Source organism: Phyllobates terribilis, unplaced genomic scaffold (genome assembly GCF_046119375.1).
Source record: "Phyllobates terribilis strain yellow unplaced genomic scaffold, ASM4611937v1 Scaffold_3__8_contigs__length_932513732, whole genome shotgun sequence".
NCBI classification, from domain to species: domain Eukaryota; kingdom Metazoa; phylum Chordata; class Amphibia; order Anura; family Dendrobatidae; genus Phyllobates; species Phyllobates terribilis.
This window is the reverse complement of record NW_027362763.1, coordinates 102,113,686-102,131,707: the sequence shown is the minus strand read 5'-3', so window position 1 is coordinate 102,131,707 and position 18,022 is coordinate 102,113,686. Positions and strand designations below refer to the sequence as shown.

Below are 18,022 nucleotides of genomic sequence, written 5' to 3'. Positions count from 1 at the left end.
TTGTTGGTCCTGGGTTTCTGGGAAACCTTCTTTCCATTTAAAATTTAAGTTGAAATTAACCCAAAACTATTTAGTCATGTTGACCTATGTATCATCAACTAGACACAATGTTAGCAATGGTAAAATGCTTTAGAGAAACCGAGAACAAAAATAATTTCATTCTATCTAATACTTACCATTCAATATGTCCAAGTAAAAGCTTATGTACCTGAGCAACATAAGCATACAGCACTATGAAAATAAGTGAGAAAAACAAAACGCACAGTCAAGATTTACAGGTGTGCTATTCATATAATAGGGCCTATTGATATCCCTAGTGTACCATATCAAATAAAGGACAAGCGGCTATATTGCACACCTGCTTGTACTATACCACTTTCAGACATGCAGGTACGGGAATGGGGGCAAGTATAAAAAATACATCCCCGGATTTCCTGTTCCACCTACTATAAGCCCCATGAGTTTGAGGCTCAGAGTAGGGGATAGAACTGTTAGGTTTTAGGTAGAATTAAATTTCTTTTGTTCTTTTCTAGTATGCTAACCTATAATTTAACCAAACTTAAAACCCGGTGCCTGGCTCAAAATGTTGTTTATTCTATCGGATTGCGTTTTAGAGCTGTTATGCGGTTCTTTATGTAAAACTTAACAGCAAGCCAGTTTCTGTCTTTCAGTGCAGATGGTTCTGCAGCGATACATGCCACACAGTCATTTTTTCCAGGCACTTTACATTTATGAATAAATTTAATCATATGTTTCTCTACAGCCTTCACTTCCTCCCTGTTCCAAGGTATCTTCTTTACAGGTTTTCGGCCTGAAAAATAAAAAATATATATATTTTTTAAAATACCTGTTTTCATATCAATATATGAGAATTGCATGATATAGTATTCCAATACAACAATATAAAATTTAAAGGAACACATGCCTTCTGATTTCTGTAGTTTATGGTCCTGCCCAAGCTCTAACTCACTTTGGTGCTGAATTTGTTCTAAAGAAGAAAAAGATTATATAAATAAAATATATACTCGTGTATAAGCCAACCCCCCCGACTTTTAACATAAAAAAGTGGGAAAAAACTTTGACCCTCATATAAGCCGAGGGTGGGAAATACAGCAGCCTGTGACCCTCTGTAGCCCCCCACTGCTCTTATGTAACCAGCCTGTAAGTCCCCTGTACCCTCCTATAGCCAGCCTGTAAGTACCCTGTGCCCTCCTATGCTGGGTTGGCCAAGAACAAGTCGGCACCGGCAGGGTTGGCTGGGAAATGTAGCAGCCTGTACCCCTCTGCGCCCTCCTATAGCCAGCCTGTAGGTCACCTATGCCCTCCTGTAGATACCCTGAGCCCTCCTACAGTCCTCCTGTGCTGGGTCGGCTGAGAACAAGCCAGCACCAGCAGGGTCGGCCAGGAAATGCAACAGCCTGTCTGTAGGTCCCCTGTGTCCTCCTGCAGTTTTCCTATGCTGGGTTGGCTGGCAATGTTGGCTAGGAACGAGGCGGTGCCGGTAGGGTCGGCTGGGAACGAGGTGGCTCTGCAAATTTTTATTTTTTTTACTGACTCGTGTATAAGCCAAGGAGGCTTTTTCAGCCCATTTTCTGGGGTGAAAAAACTCGGATTATACTCGAATATGTACGGTATATTCATATTTATTTTGTGGACATCTTTATAAAATGGAAAAGCTACATACCTTCAGGGGATTGCTCATCTTCTGACTCATCACTATAGAGCTGTACTGGTTCTAAAGCAAAAATACAAATCACCAATGTGAATGAATATGCTATAGAAAATGTTCAAAAAGTAAAAAATAATCCTATCCTACAAAGTCTATATATATAGGGGAATGCCGAAGCAGAAAAAAATGAACATATGGCCCATTTATAGAGAATAGAAAAACTTTTTATTATTTCCAAAAACTTTACTATACAGAGTTTGAAGTGACGCAGCATGTATCAAAAAACACATACAAAAATTTTTGTTAAAACATACTTAAAAACACACGAATATCGCAGGAGTGTAGGCATCACATCCAAAAGGTATCATTATTACACATAACATCCCTGTGAGTACTGAAATAGTGAATAGGGAGAGTGTAAACAACCCAATCAAAGTGCAAGCAAAATTCAGTCCAAACGGACCATATATATGTATATAACTCTCCTAATCACCATTCATCAAATGTTACCAATATTCATCATAATTACCTCTATGGAGTGAAGCCCACACGCCGAGTGGTTCCCCGACGCGTGTTTCGGCGCTATTGCCTTCCAATAGCGCCGAAACGCGCTTCGGGGAACCACGCGGCGTGTGGGCTTCACTCCATAGAGCTAATTATGATGAATATTGGTAACATTTGATGAATGGTGATTAGGAGAGTTATATACATATATATGGTCCGTTTGGACTGAATTTTGCTTGCACTTTGATTGGGTTGTTTACACTCTCCCTATTCACTATTTCAGTACTCACAGGGATGTTGTGTGTAATAATGATACCTTTTGGATGTGATGCCTACACTCCTGCGATATTCGTGTGTTTTTAAGTATGTTTTAACAAAAATTTTTGTATGTGTTTTTTGATACATGCTGCGTCACTTCAAACTCTGTATAGTAAAGTTTTTGGAAATAATAAAAAGTTTTTCTATTCTCTATAAATGGGACATATGTTCCTTTTTTTCTGCTTCGGCATTCCCCTATGTATCGTAGTTTATACGAATGGCCGGATATATATATCCTAAAAGAGTAGGTTACAATATGGATAATAGGTGTATATTATATCTGTTTAGATTAGGTAGCTTAATACTCTGTTCTAATCTGTCCCTTTACAAAGTCTATATATGTTATGTGAACCCAGTAATCAATACATTACATACTAGGTCAACATAATATATACAGATGGAGCAAATAAATTCCTGTGTCGCATGGTGTGCCAGTGAGAAGCACTGGCACGCCATGCGACACAAGTCATTTACATTCACTGTGCAGCCACTATTGTTTGCTGCACAGCGACTACTAATAGAACGCAGCCAATTCTTTTGAGCCGGCCACGTCCTATTGTATTCTCGGCGGCCGCCCGGGGTTTAAGTAAAGAGATTGCACTGTATCCCAGGCGGGTAACTGCTGCATTTTGCAGCAGACACCCGCGGGCAACACCTGCGATCGGGTCCCTAGCAACCACTCGCTGGCTTCTCTGGTTACAGGGAGTCAGCGGGCAGCTACAGGCAGCAGTGCTGCAATGTTAATTTAACATTGCTGTGCTGCTGAGGCCGCAGCTTCCTTGGCAACCCTTGTTGGCCAAGGAAGCTACGGTTCCGCGGCGGTGGTTAACACGGCTGTTTTTGTACAGATCTATTGCTCCGTGAATCACGGAGCAACGGATCTGTAAAAACGGCTGTGGATAACCACGGTCGTGTAAACCTGGCCTAAACATACCCAAGATAATAACACTGATATCCATCAAACAGAGTTGTTTAAAATAGAAAAGAAGTATTTCTGGAGACAGTAACTCAAAGGCTGTGCAGGTAAGCTGTAATTTTACAGAACAAAAATTACATACTCATAAATGGATATTTTCCTCATTACTAACCCTCTGGATCAATGCTGATATCCTCAAAATTTTTGCCTTTAAATTCAGCCAGTCTTCCTTTTTCAAGAGCCAACAGAAGTTTGCTGATCTTGGCAAGCTGTAAGGTTCCTTCTGGGAGGCGGTAATATTGTCTGTGCACCTTAATGTCGTGGCCAAGAAAGTCTGCTAATTGATCTAACTCTGTGTCGTTTAAGTTCAGAACTTTTGTTAGAGTAGCAACATGCTTTCGTAGCTTGGTGGAAGTCAGTGTTTCAGGATTTTTAGCTCCACATTCTTTAGCAAAAAAGCGTATACAATCACATCCTCTGAAATGTGACAAAGCCTCTGGTCTGGCAAACATGTGCACATTTTCAGACAGCACTCCACAAACTGTACGCTTCTCTACAAGAAGTGTCATTGCATTTTGCACTGCTGGTGTTAAAAGGATTGGAACTTTTCTACCTCGTTTACCTCGGATTTCAATTCTTGTGAAATGTTGGCAAAGCTTTTTTTCTAAGTCAGAAAGTGCTAAAGCAACATCATCATGCAGATGTGAAGGATCTCTTGAAGTAAAGCTACTTAAGAACATCTTAGAAACTTCACCCTCTCGTCTTCGATTGAATAAGATTAGCTGTGCAAGTATAACTTTTGCAAGTAATGTCCATTTTTTAACTGAGGGAGCAGTTGACAAAAGGTTATAGTACTCCTGCAGTTTTTCGTCAAGATACAAGTGCATTTTTTTCACATCTTCAGTGAAAGGTAAAAGCTGAGGAGTGTTCCATTTTGTTTCTTTTAGAGATTTTAAGGCAGCTGATGAGATTAGCTCATTCCATCTTGTTTCATACAACTTTCGGAAGTTACGTGCATTCTCCACTCTGTCTTGGCATCCCTCCACCATTGCTTGGCATTCTAGAATACTGGAAATTTTCACCAAGCTATGGCCAAGCTTCAGTGCCAGTGATGGAATTTTAAATGTATTAGTTTCTTCGTCATAGCCAGCAAGAACTCTCACAGAATTTATGGCATGCATAAAGTTTGATGGGACAATAAAGTCTACAAGTTTGAAAAGAGGAGAACATTTTCTGGCCTCTAGTACTAACCTTCCAACTTCTCTAAGTTTTTGACGGATGTATTCATGTTTATCAACTTCCGATCCGATTCTGTTATAGAGATGCTGACCCATCTGTACAATGGAGCCATCAGTTTTAATTGTGGATGAAATTTCATCTGGTCTCATATAGCTTAGAAGCTTCCAAAAACCACTGCTAATTCCAGGTGGCATGGGCCCCATAAAGGCACAGAGAGATTGCACTTTTTTTCTCCCAGGGCTTGATGATGTACTTGTTTGGTTTAGTTTACATTTTTTCATGTGTCTACAGAGATTTTTTTTGACAAATAAGCCTTGGCAATGAATGCAGTGCATGAAATCTTTGGGAGAATTTCCTTTTGTGGGCTGTTTAAATGTAACAAGAACTCCACTTCCAGTTCTCATTACATTAGAATTGTGAGCAAAGTTGCCCCGATTTCGAAGATGTTCTAAAGACATTCGCCTTTCTTTTGAGCCCTTTGCAAACTTAAATGCACCTGCGACTTCAGGTTCACTTTTATGAACATGTTTGAGATGTCTTGCAATTTTTGTGAATGGTTTCTCGCAGTAAAAACAATACTGTTTTTTATTATACATCCTTACACCACTTTCCCTTTTGGAAAGTACCTGAACTGACACAGAGTCAGATATTTCTTTTTCCATGTTCAAAACACTGGTGCTATCAGATAGTAAATCAGTGTGTGGAGAAGTGTTGGTCTTTGTATTCTTTTGATGGCTCTGTAATGGCACCTCTTCATGGATGGTGCTTGTTTCTGAACTGCTCTCCTCAGAAAAGTCTGGTAAATATTCTTCTTCGCTGTTTTCTAGGCTAAAATCAGAGCTGTTTTCAATGTCAGAGATAGTGTTCATATTTTGCTGTAATTAAAATCAAACACATTGATACATTTAATGGCATCCTTTCACTTGTTTTAATGGTTAAACATGTAGAAAGATAGCTGAAACATGATCTTGAATTTACCTCAATCTTTGGTGAGGTGGCTTGCTGTGTATGGAGACATGGTGCAGTTTCGGGGCTACTGTAGCAGGACACCTCTAGATTCTTCTGGTTTTCATTTGTAACCATGGGTTTGTCAGCCACCTACATAGTTTAAACATAGGAACAGTATCAAATTAACAACCAAATTTGTTTTTATTTATACCTGAATTGCAGCAGGTGCTGATATGACTCTTAAGCTGTGGTTCTCCTATTGCAGTATATGGGAGAGACATGGCTTCAGAGTCAAAATATGGGCACCCTTGGGACTTCGGTGGGTGCTTCTGCAGAAGCCAGGGAGAGGGGGAGCTGTCAAAACTTGCTTCCGGACTTCATGTGAGGTGGACAATGCCTCTCATAACCTGCAGATGGAGCAAATATTTTCTTGTGTCCCATCATGCCACGAGGCCCGATTTTCTGCGCCTACATAGTAAGATAGGACACAAACCTGTAAATAAATCATGGCAAATTTACTTTAGCCGCGGGCAGTCCTGCAAATACAATAGAACACGGACGGCTGAATAGAAGCGGCCGCGTTCCATTAAAATCGTGGCCACGTTCTATTTATATTCGCCGCTGCAAATACAATAGGGCGCGTCTAGCTCAATAGAAACGGCCATGTCTTATTTACATTCGCTGTGCAGCGAACAATAGAAGCTGTACAGCAAATGTAAATGCCTTGTGTGGCATGGCGCACCAGCGCTTCTCACTGGTACGCCATGCCACACAAGATTTCTTTTTCTCCATCTGTAAGTTATTGTGTATATTCCACCTGACAGGTTTCCTTTTAAATGAGTTTTTGAGTTTTGCATGTTAATGCAATATCGTCAGGATAGGCTTGAATCTGATCAGAGGGTGTAGAGCCACCATAGCGAGATCTACATTGTGAAAGGAGCCAGAAGCAGATAGCTCAATTTACTATGCAGTGGCCATGCCAGACTGCAGCAGCTCAGCTCCCATACTAGTGACTCTGAACTGAGCTAAAGTAACCTGGCAGATCCATTACACAGTGAACAAAGCCATCTGCTTCTGGTTCTGTAGGGAGACATCGCTGAATAGCAGATTAGTGGGAGTTTCAGATGTCTGCACCCCACCAATCAGCATTTTCAACACTAAAGACAAATAGTGTGATTGGTGCATGACCTGAAATGTGTGTGAGTATGTCCCCACGAGCACCGTGACCTGAAAGGAAGAGGCAGGGTGCTTTGAATGTTGGTTATGAAGTCTGGATGTGCTGAATGTCCCCACTTGGTGCATGACCTGAAATGTGTGTGAGTATGTCCCCACGAGCACCGTGACCTGAAAGGAAGAGGCAGGGTGCTTTGAATGTTGGTTATGAAGTCTGGATGTGCTGAATGTCCCCACTTGGTGCATGACCTGAAATGTGTGTGAGTATGTCCCCACGAGCACCGTGACCTGAAAGGAAGAGGCAGGGTGCTTTGAATGTTGGTTATGAAGTCTGGATGTGCTGAATGTCCCCACTTGGTGCATGACCTGAAATGTGTGTGAGTATGTCCCCACGAGCACCGTGACCTGAAAGGAAGAGGCAGGGTGCTTTGAATGTTGGTTATGAAGTCTGGATGTGCTGAATGTCCCCACTTGGTGCATGACCTGAAATGTGTGTGAGTATGTCCCCACGAGCACCGTGACCTGAAAGGAAGAGGCAGGGTGCTTTGAATGTTGGTTATGAAGTCTGGATGTGCTGAATGTCCCCACTTGGTGCATGACCTGAAATGTGTGTGAGTATGTCCCCACGAGCACCGTGACCTGAAAGGAAGAGGCAGGGTGCTTTGAATGTTGGTTATGAAGTCTGGATATGCTGAATGTCCCCACTTGGTGCATGACCTGAAATGTGTGTGAGTATGTCCCCACGAGCACCGTGACCTGAAAGGAAGAGGCAGGGTGCTTTGAATGTTGGTTATGAAGTCTGGATGTGCTGAATGTCCCCACTTGGTGCATGACCTGAAATGTGTGTGAATATGTCCCCACGAGCACCGTGACCTGAAAGGAAGAGGCAGGGTGCTTTGAATGTTGGTTATGAAGTCTGGATGTGCTGAATGTCCCCACTTGGTGCATGACCTGAAATGTGTGTGAGTATGTCCCCACGAGCACCGTGACCTGAAAGGAAGAGGCAGGGTGCTTTGAATGTTGGTTATGAAGTCTGGATGTGCTGAATGTCCCCACTTGGTGCATGACCTGAAATGTGTGTGAGTATGTCCCCACGAGCACCGTGACCTGAAAGGAAGAGGCAGGGTGCTTTGAATGTTGGTTATGAAGTCTGGATGTGCTGAATGTCCCCACTTGGTGCATGACCTGAAATGTGTGTGAGTATGTCCCCACGAGCACCGTGACCTGAAAGGAAGAGGCAGGGTGCTTTGAATGTTGGTTATGAAGTCTGGATGTGCTGAATGTCCCCACTTGGTGCATGACCTGAAATGTGTGTGAGTATGTCCCCACGAGCACCGTGACCTGAAAGGAAGAGGCAGGGTGCTTTGAATGTTGGTTATGAAGTCTGGATGTGCTGAATGTCCCCACTTGGTGCATGACCTGAAATGTGTGTGAGTATGTCCCCACGAGCACCGTGACCTGAAAGGAAGAGGCAGGGTGCTTTGAATGTTGGTTATGAAGTCTGGATGTGCTGAATGTCCCCACTTGGTGCATGACCTGAAATGTGTGTGAGTATGTCCCCACGAGCACCGTGACCTGAAAGGAAGAGGCAGGGTGCTTTGAATGTTGGTTATGAAGTCTGGATGTGCTGAATGTCCCCACTTGGTGCATGACCTTGTTGTGGAAATATCTATGAATTCACTAGATAGATAAGTTCTATAGTTCTAAAGTATTGTTCAATGTGTAGTCCAGTCTCTTATCAGATGTCTAGAAGACTGTGACCTTTAACTCTGCTTTCTCTAAACACAAAGAGTTCAGCACATTCTGTAATGTCCTAAGTAGTTTATCTATATTGCCTATGTGGCTATCCTTGGACATTAAGACCCAGGATAAGTTGAAGTATAAACACTTATTAGTATACTTGTTAACCGGTTTTCTGTCTAACCATATCATTTTCTTAGTAATTTCTTTGTCCAATACTGCCTCCAAAGGTAGGATGCTGCATTGGTACTGTGTGCTCATAACTAAACTGAAATTCGTTGAAATGGAGCCCACATGACGAATATAACCCATGTTTATATATACTAACCAATTATCTTCTGTAAATTAACAGATGTTTTGTTACCTCACCATGTGATATAATTGGAGGTATTTAACCTCGTCCATTGTAATTATACAATACAACCTTTTCCAAAACTCTACGACATTGTGTGGCGTAGATTTATTGGGCTCGCAAGCAAAGGGTAATGATAATTGCGGACACGAGTTATCCAACCATGGAGATATACCTTTAAAGCATAGGTGTATATCTCCCATTATTTCCTTATCAACCTGAAATGTATACATCATACTTTACAGCTGTTTATACATTTCTCCTGCTTCCCTGTGCTCATTACATTTTTGACAACAAGGGCTCAAACACACAGGCATCTGTCTTCAGTTTTTTTAGACGCTTTTTTGATATTGTCATTTAATCTGATGCTTTTAAAGAGCATTCAGCTTTTTCAGCTGCCCCTCTCATGTTAATAGGTGAGGAGAACAGGCTGCGCTTAAATGGCAAAGTGTGTGTGTGCTCCCATTGAAATCAATGGGACTGTAATACATGCCTTTTTTTGATAGTCAATTAAACGCGTCAGATACCTGTGTGTTCAAACACTGAATAAATACTTCTATTCATGCTTATTTTGGCCAAGAACTGATATGTGAAGAGAGGTGAATAAGGTACTGCAAGACACTTCTGTGGAACAATAATGGCCATGTTGATATTGATCTCACCAGGCCCTTAATTCACTTGATAGCTGTCATCAGTAGATAGGACACCTTCCATACACTGTACATTAAATGGGTGTCTGGTCTTTGTAGTGATACATTTAGTAATTTGTAGTTTTAGACACCTAATAAATGTCTTTAGATTGAATATTCTAACAAAGTAATATAATTATACCTTTTCTCTCCAAGGGAAACTACTATCCCCATAATTGTATGTAATTTCTTCTCCAGGGTTGATGTCGCTAATGGCAAAAAGGCACAAATGTGGCTTTTTTTCAACCATAACTTTCTTCATTTTGCAATTTGGGTTTTTATATTCATCATTAACTAATCTTCCTAATGAGTCATTGTCTTGGGATGCATCAAATAACTGGTTGATTATAATATAACCAAGATAATACAAATGTATTTAAAGGGAGTCTGTCACTAGTTTTTTAGCGTGGAGTTTTACTAAAAGATAGGTAAGCCATGGAACAGTGGGCAGAGTGCAGAGGAAGGCAACATCTTATTTAATCTAAGCTATAAAATGTTATATGAAAATGAGCATGGCAGGAGTTCTCATGGTAATGAGGGGCATTATGCAGCCCTTCAGCACTGTGAAACTCCAGTAAGGGATGGGAATAGCCCCCCTCATAACAATGGGGACTAATCCTGCTTGTGGAGCTCATTTGCATATAAATTGTGATGAGCAAGCACCAAAGTGCTCAGAAGAGGGGAAGGTGCCCGGATAATACTACAAGCAGGGAACAGCCTGCCTCAAGGTATCCCTGCCCTCTGGCGTACAGGCCAAAGTGCCGGATGGAAGGCAAACCCAAGGATACACTCCATGGAGACACGGTGGACGGGGACAGCCTGGGAACACTCCTACAGTGTCACTGCAGAAGGCTTTACCGGCCGTCCCTTCCCACATTGACGCACATGGAGTTTCCATGTGTTCCCACCCACCAGCACGTCAAAGTGGGTGGGAAGAACAGGGACTTTGAATTTAGTAGTCCCTGCTCACATTTGTGAGGCGCTGGTGGGTGGGAACAACAGTGTGTCATCAGGGGGTTGGAGCCTGCCCCCGACGCGTCATATCACGCAAAAAGACGCTGCACACAGCCCTACCCGGAAGCACTCCAGGCCGGGCAGTGTCAGGAAAGTGACACCACAGCGCCGCCGACCGGAGGACGGACCCATGGACTGCTGGCAGCGTCTGCAGGAGCAGGGGAGTATCATTTATTTTTTTGCCCTGACAGAACTCCTTTAAATCTCTATAATTAAATAACATAAGTTGGTTTCTGCTGTCTGACCACCGTGCCTACCAAACAGTGAGAGAACGCCACACTGAAAAACTGGTGACAAAATTCCCTTGTTACAGTCATCTTAACATAAGAAATGACACTGGTTGACATCTATTAAAGGAATTTGTCACCAGTTTGATGCTAGCTAAACTGCCAACAGCCATGGAAAGGGAAAGTATACATCTCTGCTTTTAATTTAGACATTTTGCTGCCTTTGTTGTGCTGGTAAAGTCAGAGAGGCTACATCTTCACTGTAATGAGAGATTTCTGAGTATACCAATATGTTTAAAAGCCCTAAATCTACCTGCTATAGCTATTAAATAGCAAACTAACCCCTATTCATATTGCCCTCTTAAGGGCTAAAATACGTCCGAAAAAATTTCGGATTTCGGATCCCATTGAAATGCATTGATTTCAATGGGGTAAAACACACGTCCGAATTTTTTTCGGATCGGCCGATTCAAAAAAAAAATTCGGATGCATGTCCGAATTTTCATTTTCAGACTGAATTTCAGCCCCATTATAATAAATGGGAAAAAAAATTTCGGTCCGAAATTCAGTTGTACTTGTAAACGGAACCGAATTTCAGGCCCAAATTTTTTTTTTTTTTTTTTTTCATTTTCCCATTTAATTTACATCTGAATTTTGGATGTCCCCAAAAAAATTTCTGATCCGAAATTGCGCAAATTCAGACCCGAATTTCGGATCCGAAATTCGGATCCGAAAATTTTTTCGATGTGTGTCTAAGCCCTAAGGGTGCTTCTTTATGTTACCTGATGTTTCAAAAATGGTGCTGCCTCAGTAACTGACTGCAGTGGATTCACATGATCAGCAGAGACAGGACATAATCAGGACTGGCTATCAACTGGGGAAAGATGGATACCCTCTAAAATGCATTAAAAAAACTGATTACTTACCACCATATTTTTTCATTCCACTGAAATTCGTACACGAAGTTCTTAAAATTGGGGTCCTTTATGGACCTTTTCTGGCTCTCATCCAAATTGATAAGCTCGCCTCGATATTCTGCAACAAAACTCCCTTTTTCGATTTCAGTTTCAGCAAACACTCCTCTTCCTGTAGAAAATATTTATCATTACCTAAGACAGTCATTCTAATGCATGACAATATTAAGGCAATTTAGTTAAAACTTGTTTTAACTCACCTTTAAGGGGATTGATGTATTTCATGGTCAATCCAGGTTTGTCAGTGATGGCACTGACATAATGTATGGCGTCTTTTTCGGGCGTTATCCTTCGCCTTTTCATTGTGAAAATCCAGTTGCCTATATCAAAGCAAATTCTACTACTTGTAAAGTATGAAGAAAATGAAATGTAGAACATATAACATGAACTGCTTAGGAACGCATCATAGGTTAGTACTTAAAAGGATATTGTCATGTTCTAGTTATAATGCAAGCCGGACATTTTTCATGTTACCCTGTAATCGCCGGCCTGTTTTAATGCTCACAAGCCAAGATATAGGCTCAGCTGCTAAGGCTCCCCTCTGCCTTCTGTCTGGGTGCCCTGAGTTATGTCCTGTAAACTGTCACAGCGACCCAGACACACATGTGCAGTAGGGGAATATCACTGCTGAGATGCCAGTGCTAGAGCACTCGTTTGCTGTGGAGTTGAACCCTATGTGAGCAGTTCTTACCTTCAATGAGCAGAAGTCTCTTTTTTCAGATTTCAATATCTCTGTGGGTATCTGGCAGAAATATGGAATACTCTTTACTGCTAAGGCTATGTGCCCACGTTGCGGAAATGAAGCAGAAAATTTCTGCTTCATTTCCGCATGTCCTCTCCCGGAAAAACGCATGCGGAATTCCGCACGCGTTTATCGCACGTTTTCCACATGCGGAATTGCCTTGCGTTTTTAATGCATTGCACAAGGCAATTCCGCATGCGGAAACGCATAATTAATGGACATGCTGCGGATTTTTGAACGCAGCATAAACGTTGCAGAAAAATCCGCAGCATGTGCATAGAACTTGCGGATTCTCATTGGGGACAATGGGATGCGGATTACCAAGCGTTTTACAAGCGTTTCCGCTGCGGAAAATCCGCAGCAAAAACGCTTGTAATCCGCAACGTGGGCACACAGCCTAGGACACTGCACACCACTCCCACTAAGTCACATGACCAAGACTGTATCTGTGTCCCTACAACACACTTTAGACAAATGTGTGTGTGAGCCTGTATTGTGGGGTATATATAATATATTATAGAGCTGGGAAGGATTGTTCTAAGCAGTGAGCTGTTACAGTATTTGTAGGAAAATACCCAGTAGAAGCATCAAACACAGCACCAATACCTCCCATCAGTATCCCACCACAGTGCCATGTAACCCATGCCCTACACTCCCATCTACACGAATACTATACAGGCACAAACTAGTATATCTGACTAAAAGGCCCCAAAATATGAAGAACGGCCTATAGTTGAGTGTGGATATAAAATCTATGTGAGCAGAGCTAGAATAGAAATCACTGATCGCATTGAAGTCATTCTGACCATAAATCACCATGATATCAAGGTGAGGAGTTGTGTGTTACTGCTGGGAGGAAAGGGTTAACAGTGGAATATTAAGGTGCATTTCTGTGTGCTGTGTTACTAGTCAGTGTAACAATGCAGTATGAGCTGCTCTTGGTGCTGGGGGAGGGAGATGCTCTCCTGAGCAAGATAGATGGGGAATGAACATGATATCTATATAGTGTAAGGGATATATATTCCACATACTCCGCTTTCGAGCGGCCGCAATTGCGGCCCACTTTTGCAAACTCGGGGGTCGCAAGAATGGACCACAAATGCGGCCACAAAAACAGCGGCAGTGTGAATGAAGTGCAAATAGTAAATTTGATAAGTCATTTAAGGGTACGTTCAGACGTGGTGGATTTTTCACAAGGTTTTGCACGGAAATGCCACTGTGGCCACGCCCTCCATTATACCCTGTGTGAACTGCAAAAAGCAGTTCACACAGGGCGGAAAATTGCCGCCGCGGAAAGTAGGCCGCAGTGCGGCAATTTTCAACCGCATCTTGTCAATTTGACGCTCGGATTTCTTGCGGAATCCGAACGGAAATTGCTTATAGGTTAGAATTGAACCGCAGTCAGACCGCTCTTGCAACATCTAAGCAGCGTATTTTTTGGCGCTTTTGCCGCACATAAGAGCGCAAAAAAAGCACCTCAAAACCTGAAGAAAAGATAGAATTAATTTTGCCAATTGCAATAAAAAGCATGAAGTCTGTGACAGAATTACCTAACAGATGAGAATTATGGCTCGTCCACACATGCCGGATTTGTGGCGGCTGATCCGTAGTCGCCAGCAAAACCAGTACTGATGTCATTTGTTGGATTATTTTCGGCCGGAAATTGATCTGGACTGCCGTTATTCTCAACCACATCATGTCAATTTGACGGACAGGATCCGTCTGATAATTTGACATGCTAGAATGGCAGAAACCGTGGCTAAATATCAGCAGCGGCTTCTTGCGGGAATTAGCGGTGGTAAGGAACTACCGCCGCTATTCCACCCTATTACTGCCATATATACGCCGACCAATTGGTATATATATACTCAGGAATACCGCCGCATTTAGCGGCCAAAGTCCGTACAGAATCTGTACAGATTCCATACGGATTCCAGACGCCATACACCCGCAGCGTGTGGACGTACCCTTAGACTTAACTCAGATTTAGGGTCCGCTTAAGAGGTCCCCTTATCCTTTATATATTACACATATATCATGTTTATTCACCAACTATTTAATCGCTTAGGAAAGTTACTGGAAAGCTGGGTATGTGGGATATCTATCCCTCATCATCCACATTACGAACCTTGTGTACACTTATATTCATAATCCACATTATGCAACCCTATGTGCAGTCACCCCAAATATATAAAGAGCAACATACAGCATAAAATAGAGAGTTGTTTGCTGTGGAGTTGAACCCTATGTGAGCAGTTCTTACCTTCAATGAGCAGAAGTCTCTTTTTTCAGATTTCAATATCTCTGTGGGTATCTGGCAGAAATATGGAATACTCTTTACTGCGAAGACTCTGCACACCACTCCCACTAAGTCATATGACCAAGACTGTATCTATGTCTCTACAACACACTTTAAACAAATTTGTGTGAGAGCCTGCAGTACCTTGGTTTGCCAGAGGTGGAATTTGTGTGAGAGCCTGCAGTACCTCGGTTTGCCAGAGGTGGAATCTTGAGGCTTTTCTGAAGTGTGTATCACCTTGCAGTACCACAAAGGCACCAGAGAGGGAGTGTACACATATTGAGCACACACACTCATACACACTGTCTCTTATATATGTGTATAAAGGGGACACTTGAGATTTTGATGCTAGGTATATAAACAAGGTCTTCTCCATTGATTAGCATTGGCAGCTTTGTGGGGACCTGATTTTTGGTCCCCACGAAGACAGAGGTCCCCACACTGTTGGTGTGTATTCAGGTCCATGTCCCCACAAGTATAGCAAAACAAGTACACACACACACACACACACACACACACACACACACACACACACACACACACACACACACACACATACATATATACATATACACACATACACATACACATACACACATACACATACACATACACATACACATACACATACACATACACATACACATACACATACACATACACATACACATACACATACACATACACATACACGGACTCGGTCTGAAGTCTAGGAACACTCTGGTGCGGGGTCCTGATTGAACACTTGACTTACTCTGAGGTTGTCGGACCCCCGTTCCTGGTGACCGCAGAACTCTGCGAGGAGCAGGGAGAAGCCTTGCAGCTGTACTCTCCACCGGGAGTAAAAACCCTGGAAGTCCACCCCTATGGCCTCCAGACTCTTTATTCGGCACTGCACCGCACTACGCAGCACCAGACCTCCTACACTACAACCCCCTCCATCCTGTCTCTCTGCCCTGAGGCCCTGCTCCGCCTGTGGGGAGTAGTATCAACATCGGCTGCCATAACTTCCCGCCTCGGAGGACTGCAGCAGCGCTGGTGGCCTTCACCAGGTACCACAGGTGGCGTAGTCGATAGCAACCACTCAACCCTGATAAGCCCGTACTACCCTTTTTAATGTGACGGCCCTAGGCACGGAGCGGGTCCGGGCCACGGCTGCACCCCACCAAAACACAGGACCCGGCTCAGAGTAATCCCCCATCTTCCCAGGGTTAGGGCTGTGAGCGTCACACTTGCTTCTGTAGCTTCATTATAAGGCTATGTGGTACAGTGTCAAATGCGTTTGCCAAATCCAGATAAATCAAATCAGCCGCATTACCAACATCCAGATTTGCAGTTACCTCCTCATAGAAACCCAACATGTTGATTAGACACTACCTATTTTTCATGAATCCATGCTGATTATCATTTATAATAATCTCTGCGATATAACTCTTCAGGTCGTCTCTTATGATGCCCTCAAAAACTTTGTACACTACTGATGTCAGACTTGCCGGACGGTAGTTATCTGGATCCACCTTCTTAACTTTCTTAAATATTGGTACTACATCGGCTATCCTGCAATCCTGTGTCAATACCCCTGTTAAAAGAGATTCAGCAGTTTGTCAATTGAGTTCAGCTCCTGCAGTATCCGTGGATGAATACCATCTGGGCCAGGGGATTTGTCAACATTTAATTTAACACAAAAAGAAGTACGCCTGCATCTGGGCAAACTAGTTATTTTAGGAGGTGAACTTTGATTTATGCCCTGTTGAAATATCCCTGGAACAGATGGTTCTTTGGTGAACATGGATGAAAAGTGTCTGTTTAATATCTCAGCCTTTTCTTTGTCCTCTATAATCTTATTGTCTTAAGGGGCCTATACCATCTGATTTTTTTTTCTTTTTGGAATTAATGTATGTGTAAAAATGTTTGGGGCTTAACTTAATGTCCCTGGCGATTTGTTCTGTAGATAATTTTGCTAGCTTAATTTCTTTCTTTGCATTTCTTATTTAGGTCTTTATACTACTGAAATGCTATTTCTGTTTTCTCGGCCTTCAAGATCTTGAATACCCCTTTTTTATCCTTTGTACTGTCTTATTTATCCATAATGGCTTCTTTTTATTGCTAGACTTATTATCAGAGGGTATAAGTTTTCTATAGGATTCTATTAGGATTTCCAAATACATTCCCCATTTACATTCGGTATCTCAAGTTAACATGACATGGTCCAAGTCTACATGATTAAGCTCTTCCCTTAATTTGTTGAAATCTGCTTTCCTGAAGATCCAGGTTTTTGCATTTCCTTTTTGAAATGTTTTATTAAATATTACATTGAAACTTACTATATAATGGTCACTGTTTACCAGATGCTTCCGAACCTGTAGATCTGAAATTGTATCTGGTCTATTAGACAGAACCAGATCCAGCAGATTACCTCAACTGGTTGGTTCATCTACCAGCTGAGGAAGCCAACGTTCCTGAACGGTGGATAGGAACTTGCAGCTTTTAGCACAACTGGAAGATTCTATGTCCCATTGAATGTCTGGATAGTCAAAATCCCCCATAAGGACTCTTATTTGCTATGTGGCGCCCCTGTGGGTCCAGTCGCAACAGAGCTACTGCATCTCAGCCAGAGAGGTGTGATACCCCACTCTCGGGTAAGGAGGGAGCACTACCCGGGACCCACATCCAACACCACTTCACTCCAGTAGGGGAGGGTGAGATTGCTCCTGAGGGAGAGCAGTCACTGTCCCTGTCTGGAGGAGGGAACTAGGTAGAGGAGGTGGGTGGAGGAAGTAGTTTAGGGGAGCACACAAAGGACTGAAGGTAGAGGGGACCACGTAGAGTGACCGTGACGTGGGTCACATGACACAGTATAAAAACACAAGTAGAAACATCTAGAAGGGCCCGGTAAGTGATGACCATTGAGGAGTAGGGTTCAGACAGAGTGAGGGCCCAGTAGGAGAGAGAATGAGAGGAGCGAGGGAGTCAGAAGGGCTCCAGAGACAGAGAAGTGATCTTAGGGGCACGGGAAGTGCGGAGTCCACCTGTGTGCCCGAATTCACGCTGACCCTAGTTGGGAGAAGGGATCAGGTTGCAGTAGGGGATCGGTCCCAGACTAGTGGAGGACTGCAAGACTCAGATACCGCAGCCTCCAGTTTGCAGCTAAGTGCCGTAGCCAAAACCACACACATTCGCCGAAAAGGTGGACATATAGGCCCAAGGAGTCAGAGGAT

The 18,022-nt window shown here is 42.7% G+C and overlaps 1 protein-coding gene and 1 long non-coding RNA gene across 2 annotated transcripts; both read right to left on the bottom strand.

The window, feature by feature from the left end:
* Positions 1-588: 588 nt before the first annotated feature.
* Positions 589-9,873, bottom strand: LOC141257957 (uncharacterized). Its single transcript, XM_073672960.1, has 6 exons — positions 9,691-9,873; positions 5,625-5,744; positions 3,580-5,521; positions 1,685-1,735; positions 926-988; positions 589-811 (listed from the first exon to the last, which is right to left on the bottom strand). The coding sequence occupies exons 1-6, from the start codon at positions 9,808-9,810 to the stop codon at positions 591-593; spliced, it is 2,517 nt and encodes an 838-aa protein (XP_073529061.1). The 5' UTR covers positions 9,811-9,873; the 3' UTR covers positions 589-590.
* A 1,848-nt stretch (positions 9,874-11,721) lies between these two features.
* On the bottom strand, positions 11,722-12,513 carry LOC141257956 (uncharacterized). Its single transcript, XR_012318141.1, has 3 exons — positions 12,455-12,513; positions 11,964-12,083; positions 11,722-11,875 (listed from the first exon to the last, which is right to left on the bottom strand). It is a non-coding gene; the product is annotated as an uncharacterized lncRNA (long non-coding RNA).
* Positions 12,514-18,022: the final 5,509 nt, after the last annotated feature.

Excerpts from the sequence above, each read along its gene's own strand:
- LOC141257957 (XM_073672960.1), bottom strand. The coding sequence starts at position 9,810 with ATGAAGAAAGTTATGGTTGAAAAAAAGCCACATTTGTGCCTTTTTGCC. Across the intron at positions 5,522-5,624 it reads CCACCTCACCAAAGATTGAG|CAAAATATGAACACTATCTC; the intron begins GTAAATTCAAGA and ends TTTTAATTACAG. Across the intron at positions 989-1,684 it reads AGATGAGCAATCCCCTGAAG|AACAAATTCAGCACCAAAGT; the intron begins GTATGTAGCTTT and ends TTTCTTCTTTAG.